A 27164-nucleotide genomic window follows, 5' to 3' on the forward strand; every position below is an offset into this window, starting at 1 on the left:
TCAAAAAAAAAAAAAAAAGAGTTACAAACCATTGCTTGAGCCCCGATGAACTGGATCCCATGGGGGACACGCTCCAGGAATAGAATGTCGGCCTTTGAGGTCACTTTTTTCTTGACTTTTCAGGCTTCTTCCCTTCTGCAGAAATCAGCATCCTCTTCTATGTCATTATTATGCTTTTTAGCTCACTAAGCTCTTCGGCATTTCTTTTTCTTAACTTTTTTTTTTTTTTTTAATTGAGACAGGGTCTCACTCTGTTGCTCAGGCTGGAGTGCAGTGACATCATCACAGCTCACTCCCACCTCAAACTCCTAGGCTCAATTGACTCTCCTGCCTTAGCCTCCTGAGTAGCTAGGACTGCAGGAGTGTGCTACAATGGCGGGTAATTTTCTATGTTTTGTAGAGATGGTGGGGGCGTTCAGTCTGGTCTCAAACTCTTGACCTCAAGAAATCCTCCCACCTTTGCCTCCCCAAATGCTGGTATTACAGGCATGAGCCACTGGGCCTGACTCCTTCATTTTTAATATCATCATATCTCTGTACTAAGACTTTGAGGTAGTTGGGTAGCTCAGCATTTCAGTTAACAGTAATGATAACAAACATCACCATAACAACAGCATCATTAACAACTGTTGATGAAATGCTAAGCTTGGGCTGGGGCCTGCCACACTACATTACTTCACTGAATCCTCACCCAACTCATGAAAGGACAGACTGTAGTACTGGCTTTTAGGTTGGAAGTAACAGAAAATCAACTCCAACTAGTTCACACGAGAAAAAAAATTATATTGGCTCATGGGATGGAGGAAGGGGAAGGGCAGAGATGGAACTGGCTGGAAGCAAATCTGGATTGAGGAAGGGCACAGATGGCATAGTAGGGAAGGAGGGAAGGGAGGAATAGTTCACTAAAGTGACTGCATTCCCTATCTCCCTGCAGGATCAGGGGGAAGGAAGAAAGGGTTTTGTGTCTGCTACTAAGAATATTTATTGTCAACTCTGTTCAGGAAGAAGGTCTATGTATGGGTCATTTTCATTCTCTGGTGAGTTAAAGTGCTGTCCTAAAGCAGGAACATGTTTGCTGGGAAAGGTCAGGACTGGTCTTTCCTCCTACCTGGTAGAAACAAATCTGCTGGCTGGTGTGGAGGTGCTGGGAAGGTAATTGTTAGTTTGAGTTTTCCATGAACAGCAACTGGAGTGCAGTTATTATTTAAAGTAGAATATTCTAAGCCATGTATTTGGACAGCATATAGGAAAAAACAGTTTCTGAGAAGACCAGGCAGAAAGCATAGCTTCATAATCCCACCTGTTTTCACTCTCACTGCAGATAATTAGCAATGCCCAATAAATCCCATTCATGAACAGGCCATGGAAGGGAGGCCAACGAGTAGACGACAAGAAGTTGTTGGTTATTTTGAAGTTCCTGATTACTTGCAAATAATGTACACATCTCTGAGGTCTACATTTATAAAGCAAACAAGTAAAATTAATATTTGTTTTGGGCATGCAAGAAGGGCATGAGCATTTTGGCCTTTTAGGGGAAGGAACTGAGGATCTCCAAAGGTTGGAAAAAGGCAGCCTGCATCTGTTAATGCTTTCCAGGACCTAACATCACTAAGTCACACGAGACGAAGGGATGTCACGGTGGCCTTGACATGTGCCTATTTCTTTGTTCTATGTTATGATGTAAAAATTACATTTTAATGAGGTTTCAGTATTTGAGACAGTAAAGCAGGAGAAAGAAAGAAAAGACAAATTTTCAATGCCCACGGACACTATCTTGGTATAGTGCAATTGTCTTCTTTAAAAATTTTTTAGAATAAATAAATGATACATAAATATGTGAGTGTGGCTTTCTTGATCTTCAGAACTGTCAGGTATGGCCCAGTTTTTTTGCCTGTGAACACTCGTAGCATTTTAAGCCTCTGCGGTTAAGGCTCTGAAAGTGCCTTTGGATTTAAATCAAACCAAAATTGGCTCCGGACTTGTGGCTGCCTGATAAAGACATGCTTGAGTGTTCAGGGGTGGGGAACCTGCAGCCTCGGGGCCATATGTGGCCTTCTGGATCCTTTTAATAAAAATATTTGTTCCATAAAGTTTAGATTTGGTCAAGGGGCCACACTTGCGGATATGGAGGGCCACATATAGTCGTAAGGCCAAGTTCTCCACCATTTCAACTGGCCGGTAAATGCGAATTTTCCCTTCAGGCAAATGCGGGCTACAAAGAAGTTTCCTATAAAGTTAATGTAAGGTGTTTAAATCACTTATAACAATGTCTGGCACATGCTAAGGTCTGACAATTAAGTTTGTGAACTTGCCATTGTGTACTGAAGTTGGTGGCATTGAACAAACAACATGGTAAGGTTTCATAACCTTGGTACATCAGTGTCTCACAGTTGTGTTCATTTTGATGAGTGCCGGTGTCTTGCTGAGTGGCATTCATCATTGCTGTTGTGTGTTTCTGTGTACTGTCACAAAAATGTTGGGGCTTGAATTAGAGCGACAAACAGACATTTGGAAATTTCTTGTTAAACTGGACAAGAGTGGAAGGGAATTGGGGACATGTTAGTCCAAGTTTATGGGGATAATTCCATGAAGAAAAAGACAGTGTACAAATGGGCTAAACCTTTTTCTGAGGGGAGAGAAAGCATCACTGATGAAGAGAGGTCAGGGTGGCCAGTAAGGAGAAGAACTGACAAAAACATTGCAAACATTCATTGAATTGTGTGTCAAAACCATTGGCTGACTATGAGAAGCATAGCAGACCAAGTAAACATTGATAAAGAAACTATAGGAAAATCTTGACCGAAAATCTTAACATGAGAAAGGTGTGGCTCCTGCATCACAATAATGTATGAGCTCACATGGCACTGTCTCTGAGGGAGTCTAATAAATAACTATATTGGAACATCCTCCCTACTCACCTGATCTGGCCTCCAATGACTTTTTTCTTTACTTGAAGGTAAATATTGAAAAGAAGACATTTTGATGACTTTGAGGACATCAAGGGTAATTTGATGACAGCCTGGATGGCCATTCCAGAAAAAGGGTTCCAAAATTGCTTTGAGGGATGGACTAGGCTCTGGTGTCAGTGCACTGCTTCCCAAAGGGAGTACTTTGAAGGTCACTGTAGTGATATTCAGAAATGAGGTACGGACCCACTTTTTCTAGGGTCGGTTCACAGACTTAATTGTCCGACCTTGTAGTAAGTGCTATATCCTTGCTAAGCCATATTATTATTATTATTATTATTATTGATGCTACTATTGAGCTAAATGTGAATGACATGGATAGAACTTGGTTGGGTTTGGGCTATGCATTAAGGAACCAATTTATTTTTATTTTAGTCTCAACTCTCATCACCCTTAGACTCTATGAATAAGAATTCACATCAGACCTTAATTGGCAGAAAGGCCCAGGAGTTTCCCAAAGACAGACAATGACAGAAGGTGGCAGTTCCTTAGCCCTTACCCTGGGGATTTTATCCAAGAGCTTCCAATATTGTGTTCCATTGGGTTTTGTTTCCCCCCAACATTATGTTTTTAAGGGAACACAGATAAAACAGTAGAAAAAGTCAGACTTAAATCCTCGCAAGAAAGTCAGGAGAATATCTGTAATTTAGCACAGTCTTCCTGTGCCAGTGTTTTAAAATGTAGAGAGTTCACTCACCTCAATAGAAGCATCACCTTTCTGAAAATATAACGCAGCTATTTTCCACTACAGAAGCGATTCTTTCCCAAACACTGGAGCTTTTGATGCTTCAGAGGCAATCTGAGCGATTTATTTTATTTTTTTGGTTGCTCTCCCAGTAAATCATTTATACAGTGCTTGATTCACAAAATCCTGGGATATTTTTTTAAAGATGCACAAAATATCCCATAAATATATTGACTCCTGCATCCTTGTTTCTGCCAGATATCCACCAGATTTCCCTCATTATAAACTAATTGATATTCTGTAACAGCTTTAATCTTCTTAGCAGCTCTCTCCCTTGGAGTCTGAGGGAGAAGGGTTTAGGATGCCAAAGATATTAAAGGAGAAGAGTGAAGAAAGCCTGTGGATTTCCTTAGTGGTAAGACACGCTAGAGACTGATAGTAAAGATCTGGGATTCTGAACATGACAGAACCCTTGGCGGGGAAGATCAACCCCTCTTGTCAAATGCAATTCCCAACCAGCAGACAATTCCAAGGGCAGATAAGCAGTTTAGGTCACCTACTCATGACCTCTCTGAGCCCTGTGTCATTAGCTACAAGATGAAACTGCTTTCCCTGTCCTCATACTTCGCGGAGGGACCACTATTTCACCTCTGGGTGACCAAGGAGGTGAGGCTGGGCAGGCCAAAGTGAGAAAAGTCAGTGGACTTGCACGGTCGGCTTTATCCTGCCTTCCTGCCCTTCCAGGGAGCACACGGTTCCTTGGCTGCTAAGCCAGTCTCTGGGCTGGTCAGTTCAGGAGGAAAGGTGTTGACAGAGGCCTGCCTTGTGTTCTCTGGATCAGCCTCTCCAACAATATTGCTGAGATTCTGGTTTTGGATCTCTGTCTCTATTTTAGCTCAGAGAAGGAGAGATGTGGCAGTTATTACATAATGACAGTGGGAAAAGACTATAGCAAATTAAGTGAAAAAAACCAGGGTGCAAAATTATATGTGATTAGATATCCACTATATAAAGTGCAATAAAAAGGGACTAAATGTAGATTCTCATGATGGAATATTATCTAGTTATGAGAATGGCCCACATCACAAAGTCTCAAAGCTGCAGATGCTGGTGTCGATGTAGAGAAAAGGTAACACTTTTACACTGCTGATAGGAATGCAAACTAATACAACCTTTTTGGAAGGTAGTATGGAGAATCCTCAAAGAACTCAAACTAGACCTTCCATTTGATCCTGCAATCCAATTACTAGGCGTCTACCCAGAAGAAAGAAAATCATTTTATCATAAGGACATTTGCTCTAGACTGTTTATCACAGCTCAATTTATAATTGCCAAATAGTGGAAACAGCTTAAGTGCCCACCAATCCAGGAATGGATTAACAAGCTGTGGTATACATACAGTCACTAAAAAAGATGGAGACTTTACATCTTTTGTATTAATCTGGATGGAGTTGAAACACATTCTTCTTAGTAAAGCATCACAAGAATGGAGAAGAATGTACTCAATTCTGATACGAAGACAACTGATAACCTAGTACGTGGGAGGGAGTCAGGGAATGGGGGAGAGGAGAGAGGGAAGGGGGGGTCACAGTGTGTGATGCACCTCTTGGAGGTGGGACACAATTATAAGAGGGACCTTACCTAACAAATGCAGTCAGTGTAATCTGGTTCTCTGTGCTCTCAATGAATCCCCAACAATAAAAATAAAAACAAAAACAAAAACAACAACAAATTTGAATTAAATCAACTATTACACATCTGTTTGATGGCAAAGTCTAAGACACTGACACCACCAAATGCTGGAAAGGATGGAAAACAACAGGAACTCTCATTCATTGCTGGTGGAAAAGTAGACTGGTTCAGTGACTTTGGAAGATACTTTGGCAGTTTGTTATAAACTAAACATATTCTTGTGAAATGATCCAGCAATTGCACTCCCGGGTATTTATGTAAATGAGCTGAAATGAATGTTTATTAGCATTTTTATTAATATTTGCCAAAACTTGAAAGCAACCAAGATGCCCTTCAGTAGGTGAATGAATAAATAAACTGTATCTAGACAATGGAATATTATTCAGCACTTAAAAAAAAAGAGCTATCAAGCCAGCACAGAGGAACCTTAAATGCATATCAGTAACTCAAAGAAGCCAATCTGAAAAGGCTACATATGGTATGATTCCAATGACATAATATTCTGGAAAAGGCAAAACTGTGGAGAGAGAAAAACGCTTGGTGGTTACTAGGGGCTGGGGGTGGGAAGGATGACTAGGTGGAACACAGGATTTTTAAGGCGGTGAAACTACTCTGTGTGATACTGTAATGGTGCATACACGTCATCACACATTTGTCCAAATTCTTAGAAAGTATATCAAGTGTAAACCCTAATGTAAACTACGGATTTTAGGAGATAATAATGTGTCAATGCAGGTTCATTGATTGTAACAAATACATGGCTCTAATATGGGATTATGATAGTGGGGACTCTCTCACTTTCAAATGAGATCAGTGTGTCCAGGGTGGAATAGCTGTAGATCTCTGTGTACTTTCAGTTTTGCTGGAAACTGCACTGCTCTAAAAAAGAAGGGTCTATAAAAAAAACAAAAACCACACTGGGCAAAAGGTAAGCCTAAATATTACCAGTAATTACATCCATGAGGTCATGGATGGTCCTTTCTGTACTTTCCAGTTTCTCCTCAAGACTCAGCCTAAGCTCATGCTGTTCCCTCCCCTACCTCCCTTACTAACCCAAGGAGTAATATCTACTTGAAATAAGTTTAGCTGGAATTTTCTCTGGAAGTCTTTCCTAGGGTCCTCTGTGCCGTACAGTGTCTGGACCTCCTCCTGAAGGTAGCACATGGCCCCTTGTCTCTCTCCCTTCTGGACGTCAGCCTCCTAGGGAAGCCTATCCTATTCCGGTGGTATCTCCAGCACCTAGCGCCATGCCCAGCGCAGTGTCATTTCGTAAGTACAATAACATGCATTACTTTGATAAATCAGCAAAGATGTACAGAAAAACAAAACAAACAGTACAAAACTCAAGAAGATAAAAGAACCCAAGCAATCAAATGCAAGTGGGCAACGGCGACCCCAGCAGTTGTAGTGGTACCGGAAACAAGCTGAGGCCTCAGAAGAGAAGACAAGAAATGGGGAGTAGATGCTTTTAGAACAGTATCAAGAGTGCCATGTTGAAACGCGAAGTGGGACAGGGCAAAATGGATTGCTGTGATGTGTTCCCACGACCAGCAAGGTGTGAGAGTGCAGGTCAGAGTGAAGACAGCTGTCAGGGGAAGAGGACTTCTGACCGCAGCCTCCCTGGTGAGGGTCTCTACCACGTGAGCTAAGAGGCCCGGCAGCATCTGTATCCTTGGAGCTCCAATCATTGCCAACAACCTACCAATAGCTCTGCAGACACCTGCTTACAAACTTCCTGTCAGGAAACATTCCCTGCGGACATTTTTGTTTGCTTGTTGATATGGAGTTGAATTGGCAGAAAGGTTGTCAATGAGATCACACCATAGCCTTTCACTGCTGTACCTAATCATTGTAGGCAGCTCCTAGTTCATCCAAGGACAACTGTCTTTTCCATTATTACATATTCTTTTTCTTTTTCTGTTAAAACACTATTTGAAGGTGAGGAAAGGAAGAAGAAGGGGAATAGAAATAAACAAATGAACAAAAACCTTTCTTGTTCTTCCTAATAAAAGACGTACCACCCAGGCAGTGCAACCTGCAGGCAAATCTGCCAGCCTATACCTCCACTGTGCTCTTCTACAAGTGTAAAAACACCTCCATGTCCCCCTAATCCTTGAGCAAAGCTCATACATTTGAAGAGCTTTGGAGACCCCTGAAAAACTCTGCAGTGATGGATCTGTCAGCAGGGCCAGGATTATTCTGGTGTCAGCGCTTGCCTCCTCTCTAGTCCCTGATGCTGCTCACACAAAGCTCTGGATCTTATTTCGAGAATTCATCTGCTCCAATTTTGTCTCCTACCCAAGGTCTCGACCCATAGCTGAATTATAATTAGTTGCCCTGAGGATCCTGGAGGAGCCTCATTTCAGAGGAAAATGCCTTCTGCTAGGCAGTGCCAATCTAGCTTGTAGTTAGCATCCGTGAATTTCAACTCTGAGAACTGCCTCTGCTAATGTGGCCCAGAGAAATCTGTCTTTCAGGATGGCCCATATTTGCTGTACTTTAGACAGGCCTCTCCATAATTCTGAAATTGCTTCTCCCAAATCTCATTTTTAAAACAATCACTGCTGAGAAAGTTTTCTTCCAAAGCTGCCTTGAGAATTTCTTCTTGAAACAAGAATAATGATTGCTTTTCTGAAAAATGCAGGCTGCAAAATACGACAGCTAAGGCACAAGACCGAGGGGCATGAGGTAAGAGTTCTCCTCCAGGCTCAGGGCCTGATCCACTGAGCAAAGGGGCTCTCTGTTCTCATTCCCATCTGTAGAATGGGATAGCATTTGTTCTCTTTATATTTTTAAGACATGACGTTGGCACCACGTTGGATTAATATTTTTGTTCTCTGGAAAAATAGATGTACTTGGAGAATGTCATTCTTAGGAAATGTACCTTTTCTTTGTCAAGATTGTTACACTCTGTTTGGGAGAGGGTTATGTTGCTGTCTTTACGGCTGAGTACATACAACATTGATGAAACTAGGAGATGAGAGCTGCAAACCATATAGCTTAGGACTGGCCATGTTTGATAATGAACTCTTGCTCTTTAGTACAAAGGGAAAATAATTTGTTGAGACGTCCCCTTGGGAATAGAAAGACATAAAGGTGGGGAGGTGTAAGGCTGCACTGGAGCCCAGAGAGGGGTTCTTGTCCCTCCTCTGCGTCCAGCCAGCAGTGTGCTCTTAGTTAAGTCTGCCCACTGCTCCAGGCCTTGGGTTTTCCTTTTATGAAATGAGCAGGTTGAGTTACATCTGTGGTTTTCACATATTTTATTTTTTAGCAGTGGAGCTCCTCTTACTTTTTTAAAAAGCAAACATAAACTATGCCAGGAGAGGCACCTAAACCCCACCTGTGCCTGTGAGGTTCTCCAGACCCATGATAGCATTTCCCGAGATGTCCCTGGGGTCTCTACTGCTCTTGAGGAGCAAGGCCAAACCCACTGGCCTGCCCTAGATGATCTCAAAGTTCTTTTTTAACCAAACAAGGAGAGATGTTTGTTTCTAATCTGGTTTATGCTCGTTTCATCCCATGCCTGGAGGACTGATGCTCTGTGATGCTCAGGGAGGGATCCTGCCCAGTGCCAAGGGTCAACCCCAGAACTGCTGATGCTTCAGGAAAGTGGTGTACAAAGGCCTGAGCCTGAGAACTCAAAGATGTGGGCCAGTGCCAGCCCCTGCAGGAACTGCTCTGTCTTCCACAGCCACACCTGCCTCTCTGTCTGCAGATGGCCCTGTTGCTGGCGATGGTTTTCTGCGTATGCAGGGACAGCTGACATACACTTCCTCCTTCCCTCCTCATGCATTCATTCACCCATTCACAGACATTTATTAATTGCCTCCTTCTGGACTACAAATGCCCTAGTGCAGGGGTGTCCAATCTGTGGCCTGTGGGCCATGTGGTGATTTTGTGAGGACATCATTTGCTTATCTGTGTTGTGTCAGCTATCACGAAAAGTATATGCATGGACTTTTTCCCTGCTAATCAGCTTTCCTTAGTGTTTGTGTATTTAATGTGTCACCCAAGACAACTCTTCACTGTTCCAACGGGCAGCAGAGAAAACAAAAGGTTGGACACTCCTGCTAGTGGGAGAGAAGAACAACCATGACTAAACAGCTCAGCAAAAAGCCGTGTAACCAAACGCCATGGGAGGAGCTGGAAGGAGGGCATCTGGCAGAGGAAGGGCACGGCAAGATCCCCATCCCAGCAGAGCAGAGAGCCCCATTGCGGCTGGCACACAAAGGGGGAGTAAGAAAGCACAGTCCCCCTCTCCTTCTGTGGCCCTGAGAAAGGGCAGCAGGGAGCCTGCTCGGAGCAGGCAGCTGGTGCCTGAGTGAAGGCTCAGGTGTCTGCCCCTGACCGGCAGAGGCTGTTTGGGGCTTCAGGAAATCAATTAATCACTTGAGCAACTTGCTCATTTTTTTCTCTTTGCCCTGCCCAGCTGTGAGTCCTTGGTCTGTGGGTGGCAGGCCCAAACCAGAGGAGGATGAGACCAAGAAAAGAGACTGAGAAAAGGAAACCAGGCGAGAGGGAGCAGGTGGCTGCAGCTGAGCACAGGGCCTGGGTGTTGAGTCCATAGGCCTAGAGGTGCTGCTCAGTGGCTATGTGACTCCCAGCAAATTGTTTGAGTCCCAGGGGGCCCAAGGCTTCCCTCAGAGGCTATCACCAAGAACACTGAAATTGTCCTTGGAATGGGGGCTGCTATTATTAAAAGAGAAAGGCAAGGGAGCAGGGAGACAATTAGGTAGAGAGTGAGACCACAGCCCATTTGTTTTGTGTTTTACAGTTTGCAAAACCTTCTTATCCACAGAAAGAGGAGATGGCACCTGTGCCGCCATGTTTGCACATGTGTTCCTGACTCTGCCTCCTGCAAACCAGCCATTCATAATGTCTGTAACAGTAATGCTAAGAAGCTTAAATATTTATTTTTAATGTTCACTTTGAGCCAGGCACTACCCTGGGCACTTTTTATCTGTTTTTTTTTTCTTGATTTCTTTTTGTTGTTGTTGTTGTTGCAGGTTGGCTGGGGCCAGGGCTGGGTTTGAACTCACCACCCTCATTATATGGAGCTGGTGCCCTAAGTCATTAATCCTTCACAACCACCTAAGGGATTGTAGGTACTACTGTGATTCCACTTTATAGATGAGGGAATTGAGGTACAGAAAGGTTAAGTGACTGGGTCAAGGTCACAGAGCTCACAGAAAGGTTAAGTGACTGGGTCAAGGTCACAGAGCTAGAATGTGGCAAGGCCAGGATGAGAGACATTAACTACTGCTAACCTCTCTGCTAAAGAGCAGGACAATGGGGTGAGAAAGTCACATCCCCTACCCACTGTGGGATACCCCAGACCTCACTTTGAGGACATAAATCTTACATACTGTTGCTTGAGGCAATTGTCACCAGGATGGAAGTGCTAAGGGAAGAGAGGAAAGGAACTCTGATCGTTCATCAAACATGTATCAAGCACCTACTCCATGCCTAAGGAGCTGGAGATCAATGGTGAGTAAGACCAACGTGATGGTCTCTGCACTCACAGGGTAGAGCCTAGCAGGGGAGACACACAACAAACCAATGTTCACACAAGTATTTTAATTCTACCTATGATAAGTGGTAAAATGTAGGAAGGAAACATTAAGGGTACCATGAGAATGAATGTATGAAGGGTTAGGAAAGACTTTCCAGACCTTGTAGGCTGAGTTAAATGTCCACATACACACACCCAGGCCTCTGCACTAACGGCATGTTATTAAGAGTGTGGTATCAGAAAGGGGCTATGGGCAGGTTAGCTGCCCCCGACACTGTCAGCTGCAGTTATTCTGGAGTGCACTTACCCTCGCTTTCTGCACTGCTTATTAGCACCTCTGCAAGAAGGTGAGCAGAGGAAAGGCCTTCTCTCTCTCTTTTTTTTTTTTTTTTTTTTTGAGACAGAGTTTCACTATGTTGCCCTTAGAGTCACAGCTCACAGCAACCTCAAACTCTTGGGCTTAAGCAATTCTCTTGCCTCAGCCTCCTAAGTAGCTGGGACCACAGGCACCGGCCACAATGCCTGGCTATTTTTTCGTTGCAGTTGTCATTGTCATTTGGCAGGCCCAGCCTCAAAACCTGCCAGCCTTGGAGTATGTAGCTGGTGCTGCAACCACTGAGCATGGGCGCTGAGTCGTAAGGCCTTCTCTTGATTTTGCTGCAACTGGTGAAAGTTTCAGTGCAAAGACTAGGCTTGATGACATTGGCTGGAGGGCAATTTCTTCTTGGATTTCATTTTTTTGGCCCCATCTCTATATCTCTTAAATCCAAAACTGAGAGTTATTTCACAGGGTGAGACTCATAGTTAAGAGGCTGTGCATATTGTTAGGATCACGTGCTGGGGACCAGCAGACATCATTCGGTCACCACAGTATCTAAGAGCTTTGCAACCAAGGGCAAGTCACTTAGCCTCTCTGTAAAGTTTTCTCATCTGTAAAATGGTGCAGCGAGTACTGAAGGCAGGCTGATTGGACATCTCTAATACACTTCTTTCTTTCCTAGCTTTACTAAAGAGGCCACAAACCCAAACACTCACATTTTCTGCTTCCCCCTAGGATAGAGGCATCTAGATGTCACAGTTTCAGCTTTGTCTTTGGGAAGACTTTCCTGAATAGGAAGGCAAGTCTTGACAGGCAGAGGTTTTGTGCCCTTTGCTCTTCCCCCATTTCTTGCCAGAGAGACAGAATTTCAGAGATACCATTTTTGTGTGATGAGGAACCAGGAAGAAAGAAAAGGCCTGGTTCTTTAATGACAGCCCTGACCAGCCAGTTGTACCAGCCCTGGATGTCTTGTTATTTCTATTGCTATGTCTTTATTTCTAAACTGATAGAAAAGGGATAAAAACAGAAGCTACTTCGTGGGTGCTTGTGAGGTTTAAATGAGAGGACATGTGTGCAGTGCAGGTCCATGGCCTGGCGCACAGCAAGCATTCAATAGATGGTGGCCTATCTGTTAACACGTTGAAGAAGGAAAAGCCTGCCACCCCTGTGGCATGTCCCTGCACAGAGAGCAGCAGGCAGGAAGCCGGGTGGGGCAGATCCTACCTCGGTCACTGAAGTCGTCGACCAGCACAATCTCGGCGACCAGCTCCGGGGGAGAGCGGTTCAGCACACTGTGGACGGTGCGCAGGAGGGAGGACCAGCCCTCGTTGTGAAAGGGGATGATGATGCTGGTGTTGGGGAGCGTCTCCAGGTAGCGTTTGCTGTTGCAGCTAGAGGAAAAAGCACACGGGTCGGGGGAGACAGGATCAGCTCTCATACTGCCAGGGGAACTCAGCCCTGGGCTGTGGCTACGTATAAATCCCACTTTCCCTCCAGCCTTTAGGGAAAGCGGGGGAGCACTCAGTCACTTTGGAACTTTCTTTTACTTACCATCTTGAAGTCTTGCCTCCAATCCTACACACACAGCACATAGGGACATGTATAAAAGGCCTCCCTGACTTGGCACAAAGTCATGATTTCAAGTGGGGGGCAGCCCTTCAAGAACACCCTGACCCATCTCCACATCTGCAATACTGTGATTTATAATCAGAAATGCATATTTTAGACCTGGTTGTTGCACAGAGCTTCTACAACTCTTGCCATTTCAGAGCAACAGAGGCGCTAAGAGAATGTGATGTTCAAATATTTAGTCTTTGATCAAGGTTTCTGACATAGAGCTCCTAAATCCCTTGGAATTTCCTAGGTAATAGGGGCATCTTTTGTTCTAATAAGGTGACTCTCGGTAGGCTCTGGGGTGAGGGGCTGGTCACCAGCAAGACTACGCTATGATTAGAAGCTCAGAACTTTCAGCCCCACACCTCATCCTCTGGGAATGCACAGTGAGGTCACAACTGAGCACGACTACAACATGAAGCTCCATAGACGTGTAGGAAGCTCCTTGCCACATGCCTGGCCCTGTGTAGCTCTTCATCTAGCTATTCATTTGTATCCTTTGTAAAATCCTTTATAATAAACTGGTGTGTTCGCCTGAGTTCCATGAGCCATTCTGGCAGATAACTGTATTCAAGGGTCATGGGAACCACCAATTTATAGCCAGTTGGTCACAACTACCAGAGGCCTGCATTTGTAATTGGCATCTGAAGTGGGGGCATCCTTGGGGACAGAGGTCTTTACCTATGGGATCTGCCTCTGACTCCAGGTAGATAGTGTCAGAATTGAACAAAATTATAGGACACCCAGCTAGTGCCCCAGAATTGCCTGCTGGGCAAAAACCCCACACACATTTGGTCACAGAAGTGTGTGAACAGCAGAGGAAAAAAGTTAGTTTTTCCTATTAAGCACTACCCCTTGCACATCCTCTCCAATGGAGGAGAGATGATTTACGTACGACTTTGGAAGAATAAACTGGGCTTCATTGGCTCAGCCTCTCCACGCCCCCTCCCTGGGCTCTGCTCTCCATAGCCCCATGGTAAGCTGAGGGGTGGAAGGCTCTGCCCCGTCGGCCTTCGGCATCATAACATCCAAAGGAATTAACATCATTCCTTAATATCATCGAGTATCAAGGTGGTGTTCAGTTTCCCAGTTCCTATGTCTTTTTACAGCCGCTTGGTTTAAATCAGGATCAGAAGGAGGTCCTCATACTGCATTTATCTGAGGTGTCTTCTGAGTCTCTTTTATACATAAGTTGCCCTGATTTTTCCCTCACAGTTTGCTTGTTGAAGAAACGGGGCCACTGATCACATGGGGCTTCCCATGGTTTGCATTTTGCTGCTTGCATCTCAGTGATGTCTTTTAACATGTTCTGCTGTCTGTCCCTCTTTAGTTCCTATACACTGGTTGTTAGATCTACAGGTGTGACCTAATTTGGTAAGAGAGTCTGGCAACCTCTTCCTAGCTGGTGGCATGAACATCCCTTAGAAGACACAAAATATCCAGTCGTCTTTCCTTTTGTGATGTTGGCAGCCATTGATAAGCAATGCCTAAATATTTTATTTCATCAGGGGCTTGGAAAATGATGATATTCTATTATTCCTTCTTCATTTACCAGCTGGACTACTTCTGTAGAGGAAAACTTGATCACATAAACTATTTGTTTACCCTAAAGTACAGGCAAGGCAGGGTAAGTTCTTGATTATTTATTTACTAGCCTTCAAAATGAGTTGGTTGCGTAATATCCTCTAAAGGCAGTCAATTATTTGTTTTTATTATGAACTCATAAGTGTGTTTCAATGTAATGCAGTTATTATTCCTATTGGCTCCCCAATAAGCCTGTTTTTAGGCAAAAGAAGTCTTCTTAGTTTGGCTCCTGAAATCTTTGGATGTGACCACAGAGTACTGATGGCTTCCTTGGTTTCTGATAAAGGATACAAAAGGATTCTCCAGGTTTAACTTGTACATTTCCTACCCTAACCTGGAATCAGCTGTTCTTCCAAGGAACGCTGGCTCTTACTATCATCAATGTCACCACGTAGATACTGCGATATGAGCACTAACAACATTCATTACTCCTGAGTTGGTTATGATTCCTGTGCCTTTTCAGTGGTCAAGTATGTTTTAAAGATGCATCACCAGTTTAAGCAGAAATTTTATATTTAACATGCAGAATTACAAAGTTTTATTTAACTCTAATTTTATATTGTATCTCCTTTTCACACGCTATAAGAGTCGCCCTTTCAAAGTAGTTTCAGTACATTTTAATATATTCACAAAGTTGTGCAACCATCACCACTATCTAATTCCAGCACACGCTCATCACCCACCAAAGAAACTCTGTGCATTAGCAGTCAGTCATTCCCCATCTCTCCCTCCTCCCAGCTAACCCCTAGCAACCACTAATTTGCATTCTGCGTCCATGGATTTTCCTATGAATAGATTCCTATGAACAAATATTCGGCCTTTATGACTGATCACACTTTTTTGTGTATGTTTGTTATTTTATTTTTATAAACCTTTAATAACATATAATCCACAAAAAGTGCAGAAATTACTCAGTGAACCTCTGTGACTAGATTAAGATGAAAAAGTAACTGAACCTCACTAGAGTCTCTGGTTCTCTTAGTCATTGCTCTGCTCCCATACTAACTCTTCTTTTAGTTTTTTAATTTCAGATTATTAAGGAAATATAGAATCCTTTGTTATATGGATAGATTTGTAATGCTTTAGTTGGGGCTAAATGCGTGCCTGTAATCTGAATATTGTTCTTTGTGCCTATTAGGTTAGGTTTAGAGCTCTCCTCCCCCACCCTCTTGTTGATTTCTAATGAATTTTACTTCATTCTGTGGCCATGTTTGCCCATCGATTAGTTCCAAATTATTAGGGAGTACATGTGGTGTTTGTTTTTCCATTCTTGAGATATTTTACTTAGGATACTGATGTTCAGTTCTATTCAAATTGCTGCAAAAGACATTAACTCATTCCTTATTATGACTAAGTTGTACAAACACACACACACACACACACACACACACATTTTGTTAATCCACTCATGAATTGTTGGGCACTTTGGTTGAATTTTTGGAATTGTGCACTGTGCTGCAATAAACATTTGAGTGCAAGCATCTTTTTGATAAAATGACTTATTTTCCTTTGGGTAGATACCCATTAGTAAAATTGCTGGGCTGAATGGTAGGTTGATTATAAGGTCTTTGAGAAACCTCCACACTGCTTTATATAGCGGTTGTACAGAACCAACAGTGCATAAACATGCCTTTCTCTCTGTATCTATATCAGTATCTATTGTATTTGGACTTTTTAATAAGAGCCATGCTGACAGGGGAAATAATTTTCCCGACTGACTGATGACATTGAGCATTTTTTCATGGTTATTGCCCATTTGCCTATCTTCTTTTGAAAAACTTTTGTTCATGTCTTTTGGCCACATTTTAATGGGTTTGTTGGTTTGTTTTTCTTCCTGATTGTGCCTGACCACACTTAGCATACTGTTTTCGAAATTTATTCATGTTGTAGCATGTATCAATGCTTCATTTTTGATGGCTGAATAATATTCCATTATATGAATATACCACATTTTACTTATCCATGCATCAGTTACTGGACATTGGGTTGTTTCTACCTTTTGGCTGTTATGAATAATATCCCTTGAATATCCATGTGCATGTTTTTGTGTAGGCATATTTTCAATTATGTTGAAAAGCAAGGAGTGGAATTTCTGGGTAATAAAGTAACTCCATGTTTAACTTTTTACAGACCTTTCAAACTGTTTTCCAAAGCAATAGCAGCATTTTACATTCCTACCAGCAATTTCTTCACATCCTCACCACGCTTATTATTGTCCATTTTTTTGATTATAGCCATCATAGTGGGTGTGAAGTGGTACTTATGGTTTGATTTCCATTTCCCTAATGGCTAACGACATTGAGTATCTTTTTCTAGCCATCAGCTATTTGTATATCTTGCATGAAGAGATGTCTAGCAAATATATATTTCATTTTCAGACTGTTCCTTGCTAGTATATAAACATACAATTGACTTTTATATATTGATCTTATATCCTATAACTTTGCTGAATGCATTTATTAGTTCTAATAATTTTTGGGGGTGTGGAATGCTTTTTTTCTGTGTATAAGACAATGTCATTACAAATAGAAATAGTTTTATTTCTTCCTTTCCAACCTAAATTCCTGTTATTACTTTTTCTTGTCTTATTGACTTGGTTACAAACTCTTGTACAATGTTGAATAGAAGTGACAAGAACAGACATCCTTATAATGCTTATGATCTTAAGGGGGAACAGCTTTCAATCTCTTACCTTTAAGGATAATGTTAGTATGGATTTTTCATGGATGTTCTTTAACAGGCTTGTTGAGAGTTTTTATCTTGAAAAAGTGTTGGATTTTGTCAAATGATTTTTTTTTTTTGCATCTACTGAGATGATGATGTAAGTTTTATCCTTTATTTCATTAATAAAGTATATTATATTGATTGATTTTCATATGTTGAACCAACCTTGCATTCCTGGGATATTCTATTTCGTCATGCTATAAAATTCTTATATATGGTTGAATTTGGTTTGCTAGTGTTTTGTTCAGGACTTTTTAATCTATATTCATAAGGGACACTTGTCTATAGTTTTCTTGTGATGTCTTTGATTTTATGTATTCCATTTCTTTTGCTAACAATCTAGGCTGTTAATATTAACATAGTTACTTAAATGCTTTTTCTTACAATATATAATAGTTTTAGAAAAATAATAACCAGTATTATTGCTAACAATATGATTATAGATAAGTTAAAATATTTTTGAATATAGGGTATGTTTCATTAGAAATGTACACCCAAATATTTATGTTTTGAAGCCACTTCAAATAATTCCTCTCTGCTTGGTTAGGACCCCAACTTAATACACAGTTGGGCTCATTTATTTAATTGAGATTTTTATTTTCTTTATTTTTAGGGATTGCTTTTTATTTTGAAATTTTGACTTAATCTTATTTTTATAGATTTTACATACATCAATTGCTATCCATCCCCTTGATCTTTTCTTGAATAAACAGCAGCATGCTATATACATTTTTCTTTACTTTGCTTTTTCCACTTATCCTGGAAATAACACTGTAAGAGGTCTACAGTTTTCGTTTTCTGTTTTCTAAGAAGTGTGTACGTTCAATTCAGGGAATAATACAAAAGTCTATTTGATCACACCAAGACCATTTTGCAGAAACAAAGGTTATTTACTGGCTTTATAATAAGATTTATTGTTTAGCTTCAGGTGGGAATAGGGATGAGAAGAGGAAAGCAACTTACTAAGTTTCTAAAACAGTGATTCTGGAAGTGTGGCCCTGTCCAGACCAGCAGCATTAGCACCATGTGGGAGCTAGTTAGAAATGCAAATTCTCTGGCCCATTGAATCAGAAACTCTCAGGCCTAGCAATTTTTATTTTTACAAGCCTTCTGGGTGATTCTGATGTCTACTTAAGTTTGAGACTCACTACTCAAAAATATTCACATTTACCATTGGTGGAAATTGAATTCCCTGAAAACAGACTCTAAGGTACAGAACTATGAGCAGATGTGCCCTGGAGAGACACCCCTGTAAGGAACTGAGACAGACAGGTGAGCAGGAAGAATCTGATTCCTGTATGGTTGCATTTGAGGCTACCCATTTTACCAGGAGCTCTTTCACTGAGATGGCCTTTCTAAGTTGTCCTAGATGGCCTAGCCTTTATGTCCAAGAATCAACTAGTCACTGGAGGGAGGCATAATCTTGAACAAGGCAGCTCCTGCCCAGGGCAATTCCCCACAGGAAGCACAGCTGTGAGCTGCCTACTGCCCCTATTCCCAACAGAGGGTACATCAGTTGAAGAGGGAATCTGGGCAGAGTGCCACCTTGTTCACTAAAACACTGACAGAACTCCCACAGGGAGGGCATTACTACTGTGCCCACAGCCCACACAATGAACCTGAAGCACAGGGAGGTTATAGTCACACAACTAGAAACAGATAGACCCTGAGCCTGCCCTCTCAACCAGTGGGCTGATACCCACTATGGGTCACTTTCATATCCAAATTTTCACAAGTGCCCCAAGGGGCAGGCAAGGCAGAGCTTGCACCCTCACTTTACAGAAGGTACTGAGACTCAGGGCAGGGGAGGCAGCTCTCCCCAGTGAAGATTGGAATCCTCAGTGCTACAGTGTGACCGTAACAGTCTTTTCCCCAGTAATGGGGGTGAACATCTTAGAAGGTAGAACAGCAATCTACCTAGCACACCTGGCTTCTGGTAGGCAATCTCTCAGGTAATGGTCAAGACAATTTTATAAGAAAGCAGGGGAACAGATAGAAGCTCAGAGAGGCAAAGGAACCTGCCTAGGAATGAGGTGGACTAAACAACAGTGCTTCCTCAGATGTGAGCTGGGGTCCCGCCCCTTCCCCAACCTTACCTGTCCATACCACATGTCATCCGACTGCCCAGCTGGCTGCTTCTCATGCCTTCCCATCCCAGCTTAAATGTTACTTCCTCCTCCTCCTGATCCCTGCTTGCCAGTTGTAGGTAGATCCCTTCCAACATTCCCTCTCAAGACACCCCAAACTAGGGCCTGTGGGCCAATCCTGGCAGCCTGCTTTTGTGTGAACCTCAAGCTAAAATGAATTTTATGCTTTTAAAGAGTTGTAAAAACAAAATAAAACACAAATCATATGCAATAGAGACCCGATATGCTCCCTGAAGCCTATAACATTTATTATCTGGTCCTTGACAGAGAAAGTTTGCTGACCCCTATTCTATCTCACAGCACACTGTTTTGTCTTCACTGCACTTAGCACACTTTATATATTCTATCTGGGTGTTTACTTGCCTGTCTTTCCCCCCTAGAATGTAGGCTCCATCATTAGGGGGTTTTTATGTGTAGCCTAGAAGAGTGCTACGCGAATGGTCTGAGACCAATAAATATTTGCTGAATGAGTGAATGGCCCCAGAGCTCAATTACAGCCTTTTTATACCACATCCTAAGTTCTTTTCTTTGCACGTCTCTTCTACTTTACTGATGAAGGTCAGTGAGCTTCTGCTGTGGGAAATGCTCTTGCCCCTGGGGAGGCTGGGGTCCAGGAGGAGAGGCCTTTCAGGCATTGCACCAACACAGCGTGCTCAGCTGAGGACATTGACTTCAAGGCTAGGAGAAGGATTTTCCCAGGGTCCAGAAGAGGGGACCTGAGGACCAGGCAGGCTCAGAAGAAACAACTGTCCACCTTATGATTCTAGCCAGAAACCAGACGCAGTAGGTAGAGTAGCAGCCCCTAAAGATGCCCATACCTTAATCCCCTGAACTGTGAACATGTTTATATTACACAGCAAAACAGCCTTTGAAAATGTGATTGAGGTTAAGGACCTTGAGAAGGGTTTGAGGAGTCAGGATTATCCAGGTGGGTCCAATGTAATCATGGAGGTTTTTAAAAGCAGCCACCTTTCTGTCTGGGTTTAAAAATGAGAAACATGGCTGGGCATAGTGGCTCATGCCTGTAATCCTAGCACTCTGGGAGGCTGAGGCAGATGGATTGCTTGAGCTCACGAGTTTGAGAACAGCCTGAGCACAAGAGAAATGCCATCTCTACTAAAACTAGAAAAACTGAGGCAAGAGGCTTACTTGAGCCGAGCTGGAGGTTGCTGTGAGCTATACGTCATGACAGTCTACTCAGGGTGATAGCTTAAGATTCTGTCTCAAAAAAAAAAAGAGAAAGATGAGGTGGCATGAGCCGGTAGTCCTAGCTACTGGGATGCTGAGGCAGGAGGATCCCTTGAATCCAGGAGTTTGAGCTATGTTGATCGCACTGTACTCTAGCCTGGGTGACACTGAGACCCTGTCTCAAAAAAAAAAAAAAAAATAGATGGACTCAACTCATGGTTGCAGTTCTGAAGATGGAGAAAGGGAGTCATGAGCCAAGAAAGGTGGCCTTTAAGGGCCTGGAGTGGTTCTCAGCGTGGCCAGTAAGGGATGGGAGCCACAGTCCTCAGAATGGATTCTGCCAAAAACCCCGACAAGCAAGGCTCCTCTAAGTCCCCCAGAGAGGAGTGGCCCTGCTACTAACACCTTGATTTTAGCCTGGTGAGATCCATGCCAGACATCTGGCCTACCGAAGTAAGTTTAAAATTTGTGTTGTTTAAAAATGGTTAGGATACATCGAGTGGTGTATAGCTGAAGACTTTAGATTCCTGGTAATTCGTTATGGCAGCTACAGAAAATAACCATACAAGGTGTCATCCTTGATATCCTTTTGCCTAGTATGTAAACATTATTTGTAAATACTTAAGAAGTAGAAGATTACACACAAAGCCCCCCATTTCTGGATTTTCTTGAAACTCATGAATGCTGACCTCAGAGTCTCATGTGGCAGCAATGGGCCAGAGGCGACAATGGGTGGCCCCTTTCTACAGGGCAGGTGCTCTTTGCCACCTTGACTCTCACCACAATCCACAGCTTCACACTAGGGCAGTTCCAGCTGCTTCATACCCTCACATTACCTCCCACATCCCTGGAGATGCTGCAATTTTAAAGTCCAGAAGTGAAAGGCGTCATGGGAGGGGGCTCCAAAGACTAGTAAGATATTTTGAGGGGTAATTTGTGACATCTTGAGGCAATGCATGTAACAATAAAATCTCTCCTTCGTATGCCACTGCAATCCACTCACTGTTCATCTGTCAAAATGGGCCAGGGCCTCTGTGCAACTTACTTTGAAATGCATTAAGAAGTACAGCAGATTGAAGGATGGAGAGAAGGTTGACAGAGACATGATCAACTAAGTAGAGGAATGTTAATTGTAGAATCTAGATGATGGGAGTATGAGTGATCGCTGCACAATTCTTTCAACTTTTTGGTATGTCCGATAATTTTCATAAAGAAATACTTGCCACCTTGTCCTGACTTGGCCCTTTTAGTCCTGGCAGGAAGGACTCCTCAGCATTCTGGTGGCAAGCTCATTCCATCTGTGTGAACAGTACTCTGATTCCAGCAGTCAGGTTCTGATGGACAGGTCAGTCTCTCCTGCCCGCTGGGGCCTTCCGGACTTCTTTCATCTCCCCTCTTGCTCTCCTCTCTCTCTGGGCTCTTTTTACCCAGTCCCCATGTTGCCCTGCTGTACTCCTTTCCCCACGTCTCTAATCCCTTTCATCATTTCAGCCTGTCTTCTTTGGGAACCTTCTCCAACTTCATTATGACTGCCTTCACAAATAAATGAAAGCCCCACTTTTTAAAGATCTCTTTCCTTTAACTCAGCTGAGTCTTCTGCAGCGAAGAAAGACCGGCAATATCTAGCTTTCTGTAAAAGTTCCTGCCTTCTATCCAATGTCACAGGAGGCTTGCTTGAATGCAGCAAAGTTAGGGGTGGTGGTGGTGAGTAGCTGTAATAAATTGACTGGGGTCCATGGGTGAAATACAATATACCTATTACCCAACAAAGATACCTGCCTCTCTCCAACCCCAGAGCTGGGCCCCGTAGCCTGCCAATGGCTACAAAAACACCACTGTGCATTAAGGCAGGAGACAAAGCCACAATGGACTAAATTCACTTCTAATTTAATTCAATTATGGGATTAAAGATTATTCAGGACTCAAATGAAAGGCTCAGCTTGGATCAGAGCCCTGAACATGTGCTTTTTTTAAAAAAAATCTTTCTTTCTTCTATCCATTCATTTACATGTATTTACTAAATAAACACAAAACTTCCTATTGACATTTGCTATGATCACTGGTCATGGGTTTGGTCCCAGCTTAGGAGAGGCTCTTTGTTTAAATAAACAATTGTGTGACATTTCCAGATTGAGCTCTCCAACGGCCAACAGGGAACCTGGTTCCACAGACCTTCCCCTAGGCAACCTTTCTGTTGGGACACGATGAAAAGTCCCTTTCTCATCCTCTTCCACAGCAGACAGAGGGACCTGGGGATGGCACAGAGGAAGATAGAAAGCCACCACCCACTCCAGTGACACTCCCATATTCACAGCCCCATCTCTAGGACCATGTTCTCCAGGCTAGTCTTAAACTCCAGTCCAGTGTTTTGATAGCTAACATTGGATGGTAGAGAATGCCAGTTCTTTTGTGTATCATAAACAAAAAGCATTGCTTTGCCCTGATATCTTAAGAAAGTAGCTACAGAAAAATATGGTCTCCAGGAAGGGGGAGTAGGACGCTGCTCCCATTGCAAAGAGACTAGGCGTGGCTCCCACAGTGGGGCAGTAACTGCTCCTGCCTCTCCCTGGTTCATTCTGCCTGACAGTTTCCAGAGCACTTCTCCTTCTCTCTTCTGCAATCCGTACCACACCTTAACGAGGGAGATAAACCAGAAGTGTTAACCCATTTTTCCAGATAAGAAAAATGGTACCGAAGGGGTAAGGGAGTTGAATCCAGGCCTCGTACCCAGGTAGTATTTACTTATAATAACATTCATTCGTTCACTTATAGGATGAGGGTCTTGCTATGTTACCCAGGCTGGTCTGGAACTCGAGCAATTCTCTCACCTCAGCCTCCCAAGTAGCTGGGACTATGGGCGTGTGCCACCCTACCCAGCTAATTTTAACGATTATTTTGGAGACAGTGTCTCCCCATGTCTCCCCAGGCATGTCTTAAACTCCAGGCCTGAAGTAATCCTCCCACCTTAGCCTCCGGAGTAACTAAGAGCTACTAAGGCATGAGAGCTACTACATTGGGCTCAAATTTTATTTTGTTCCTTCAAAACGGACAATTGCTAAGTACAAAAGTTTGTAAGACACAGAAAGCTCAAAGGAAAACTGATAACAATAGTCAACATTCTGCCCGATGCTAACGTGGGGCTGACCTTTGCTGAACAGTCAGGATGTGTCTCTTTCTGTGCTCTTTTCTATATTACCTGTATTTATTTCTAGAACACAGCATACAGTACATGGACTCTTTTGTGTCCTCCCTCTGTTCCCACCCTGATATTCCTAGTCATTGTGGGCTTCCAGATACAGCATGGCCTCCCCAGATGCTTGGAAGGGCCTCTTTGGGGGCAGTATTGTGATGCCTCTACAGCGGGTCAAAGCAACAGCTCTGTGAAACTACCAACCCACCTCAGTCTGAGGTCCTGTTGGCTCAGTACTTGACCCCAAATGGTACCATAAAAGAAGGGACATCTGTAGAGTTAAAATCTTACAACTAGGACTTGGTGAAAACATCTTATCCCTTGCACAAGCACTACCACTGTCTTCTGGTTCACAGTCTATTTATGTATTTACTTATGTTTTTTTGAGACAGAGCCTCACTCTGTCACCCTGGTAGAGTGCCATGGCATCATAGCTCACAGCAGCCTCAAACTCTTGGGCTCCAGTGATCCTCTTGCCTCAGCCTCCCAAGTAGCTGAGACTACAGGTGATACAACATTGACTAATTTTTTTGTTTTTTTCTATTTTTATTAGAGATGGGGGTCTTGCTCTTGCTCAGGCTGGTCTGAAACTCCTGAGCTCAAGCAATCCACCCGCCTCGGCCTCCCAGAGTGCTGGGATTACAGACATGAGCCACTGCACCTAGCCGTGGTTCACAGTCTGTTTAAGTCTCCACTACTAGTGGGCCAAGTTTAGTTAGAAGTGCACAGCACGGGGACAAAGAAGTAGGACTGAGGCTGTTCATGGACACCTGTTTAAAATAGTGAAAAGAGCAGAAACCAAGTGTATGTCCATCAGTAGGGAAATAAAGGATGAGCAGTTCAGGCTATGAAATATGATAAGCAGTTAGAAAACAAAATAGAAGACAGTAACAATTATGGAAAACATCTGCTGAGTATTTCCAATATGCCAGGCAGTGCTACAGGCACTTAATATGCACTAAGTCATTTAACTGTCACAATAATCATACCAGGTAGGGACTATTATTATTTTCATTACAGAGGAGAAGGAATAAGCCACAGAGGACCTAAACTTGCCTGGGGTCAAACAGCTGGTAGGGGGTGGAGCCCAGATTTAAGCCCATCTGTCCTTTATATATATTTGTATTTGAATAGGGAAATTTATCAATGCTATCAATTGTATGAGCAAAAAGATAAAAACCAAAAATTAAGGAAACTAAGTAGGAGTCTAAAGTCCTGGCTTCTACCTTTTGCTCTTGCAACAAGGAGTCTCTCCTCACTGGATCTGTTTCCCCTATGTCAGTAACAAAGCTGGACTAATGCAATAGCGGTTCTACCTGTGGGTCACGACCCTTTTGTAACAATGAAAATACATCGAGGCATTAGGAAGCTTGAGAACCACTGCAGTAGGCAGTGCTTTTGTGTTCTGCATTTTTTCTCTTTGTTTTGGTAACAGCACCTGATTTTCCACGGAGAATCTCCTTACCCATACCCTTTGGTTGGAGTCAAACCCTCCTCCCTTGCCTTGGGAGTGGACAAAGGAGACTGGCTAGCCAATGACAGCATCACAGAGAGTGGTTTAGGGATGGGCACCTGCAAGTCAGAGTAAATCTTTGCTGAGCTCTTTTCTGTTGGAACGGAACAGGGGAGCATATAAATCTGGTCTGCCTGGAGCCACCGTGTGGACTGCTCTTTGCCTCAGAATGAAGTAAGCAGAGTAGAAAACAGATCCAAAAGTTGGAGAGAGAGATTCCTGTGGGCATCATCACCTGGAGATCTGGATCCAGCCATGGCTAAAGCCAAGGTCAACTCCTGGCCTTTTCAATTGCCTGAACCAATGTATTTTCTTTTCTTAAGTTAGTATGCGTTAGGCTCCTGCTGCTTGCAACTAGAAGAACCCTTGCTGCTACAACTGGATAATTTCTAGGCCTATTCAGTCAAATGAATCTATTTTGGACCTAATGAAGACTTCTGAAGGATAAAGAGGCAGAACCACTGTCCAGGGATTACCTCTGATCGGAAGGGACAGCTCTGCTATGGGAGAACTTTGCTCATTTAGGAACTAGACACAGGAGAACTGGGGACAGGGCTGTGGTGGGATGGGAGGCAGTGAGACGGATGGGAGATAACTCATCTGTGACCAAGCAGCCCCAGTCTAATGTCCCACAAAGGATTTTGAGCTTTTTAGACACAGATGAATCGAATATACTAGCCTTTAAGATGCATCCGAAGCCTTGCTGCTGGAGCACGAGAATATAAAAGAAGCCAAACACAAGGGAAGCACTCCAAAAATCTTCTGAGTCAACTTTGAAATAAAACAAGCCAATCATTTTAAAGAGAACTGTAACAAACATTCAGTTGCCTGGCATGCGATACCACCCACAGACCAAATTGAGATGCAAGCCAGCAGGACAGGAACTTGCTACTGAGTGTGGCAAAGGGAGGAAGAACTGCCTGGTCCTCGGCTCAAATCCTGGCTCTGCTCCTCTGCATCTACGGGACCCAAGCAAGCTCCTATACCGGGCTGAATCCCAGTTTCCTTATCTACAAAATGGGGATGATAATGTCCTAAGAATATCATGAGAACTGGGGAGAAAGGACATTTAAAACAGCCATGTGGAGGGAGCAGTAGTGAGCTGTTCTCAGAAATGGGTAAATGTGGAGAACTCAGGCCACAGAGAATGGCCTGGATCTCAGTTCTCTCAGAATCTGGGCTGCCATCCCAGGAAAGGGCACAGGGCTTCAGTAAGGCTTTAGAAGCACTGTGCTATAGACACGGATACCACTCTTGGATACCACTCTTCAACCAGCCCATGACTGCAAACATTCTGATTTGCTCACTCCCTCAAGCATTCTTGTGCCTGAGATACGTAGTTTACTGAGTGCCTACTACGTGACAAAGACTATGCTAAACCCTGGGATTACAACAGTGAGGAACAGGTCATTGTCCCTGCAGGGAGCAGGACAGACAAGCACTGTAAATAGTAATAAATTACAATAATTTTTTCCTGGCTTCCTGCTATGTCTGTGAGGGGAGAGCAGAATGAAAATAGCCACGAAAGGCAAAGACAGAGGCATTGTGAGTGGCACAGCCAACAATAAGCAGGCCACGCGTGGTGGCTGTGGCTGGCTTGAAATGGAGCTGGAGGGGCCTTACCCAACTCTTTTGTTTTTAAGTCACATCAGAAAGGGAAAATTGGCAGGGTAGGGTGGTTCACGTCTATAATCCTAGCACTCTGGGAGGCCAAGGCAGGTGGATCACCTGAGTTCAAGAGTTCAAAGACCACCTGAGCAAGAATGAGACCTCATCTCTACTGAAAATAGAAAACAACAACAACAACAAACAAACAAACTAGCTGGGCGTGGTGACACATGCCCATAGCCCCAGCTACTTGGGAGGCTGAGGCAAGATCTCTTGAGCCCAGGAGTTTGAGGTTGCTGTAAGCTATGTATGCCATAGCACTCTACTCTGTGAGCTATGACACCATGGCACTCTACCCAGGGTAAGAGAGTGAGACTCTATCTCAATAACAACAACCAAAAAAAAAAAAAAAAAAAAAAAAA

General features: G+C 43.3%; 1 protein-coding gene across 1 annotated transcript in view; it reads right to left on the reverse strand.

Annotated features, from left to right (window-relative positions):
- Window positions 1-27164, reverse strand: part of GALNT10 (polypeptide N-acetylgalactosaminyltransferase 10) — a 221049-nt gene that overhangs the window by 69608 nt on the left and 124277 nt on the right. The window contains exon 4 of the mRNA XM_003782019.3: window positions 12399-12565. Coding sequence (XP_003782067.1) covers window positions 12399-12565 — 167 coding nt within the window. The remainder of the gene's footprint in view (window positions 1-12398; window positions 12566-27164) is intronic.

This window comes from Otolemur garnettii, unplaced genomic scaffold, assembly GCF_000181295.1.
Source record: "Otolemur garnettii isolate 467f Iridium unplaced genomic scaffold, OtoGar3 scaffold00003, whole genome shotgun sequence".
Taxonomy (NCBI): Eukaryota; Metazoa; Chordata; class Mammalia; order Primates; family Galagidae; genus Otolemur; species Otolemur garnettii.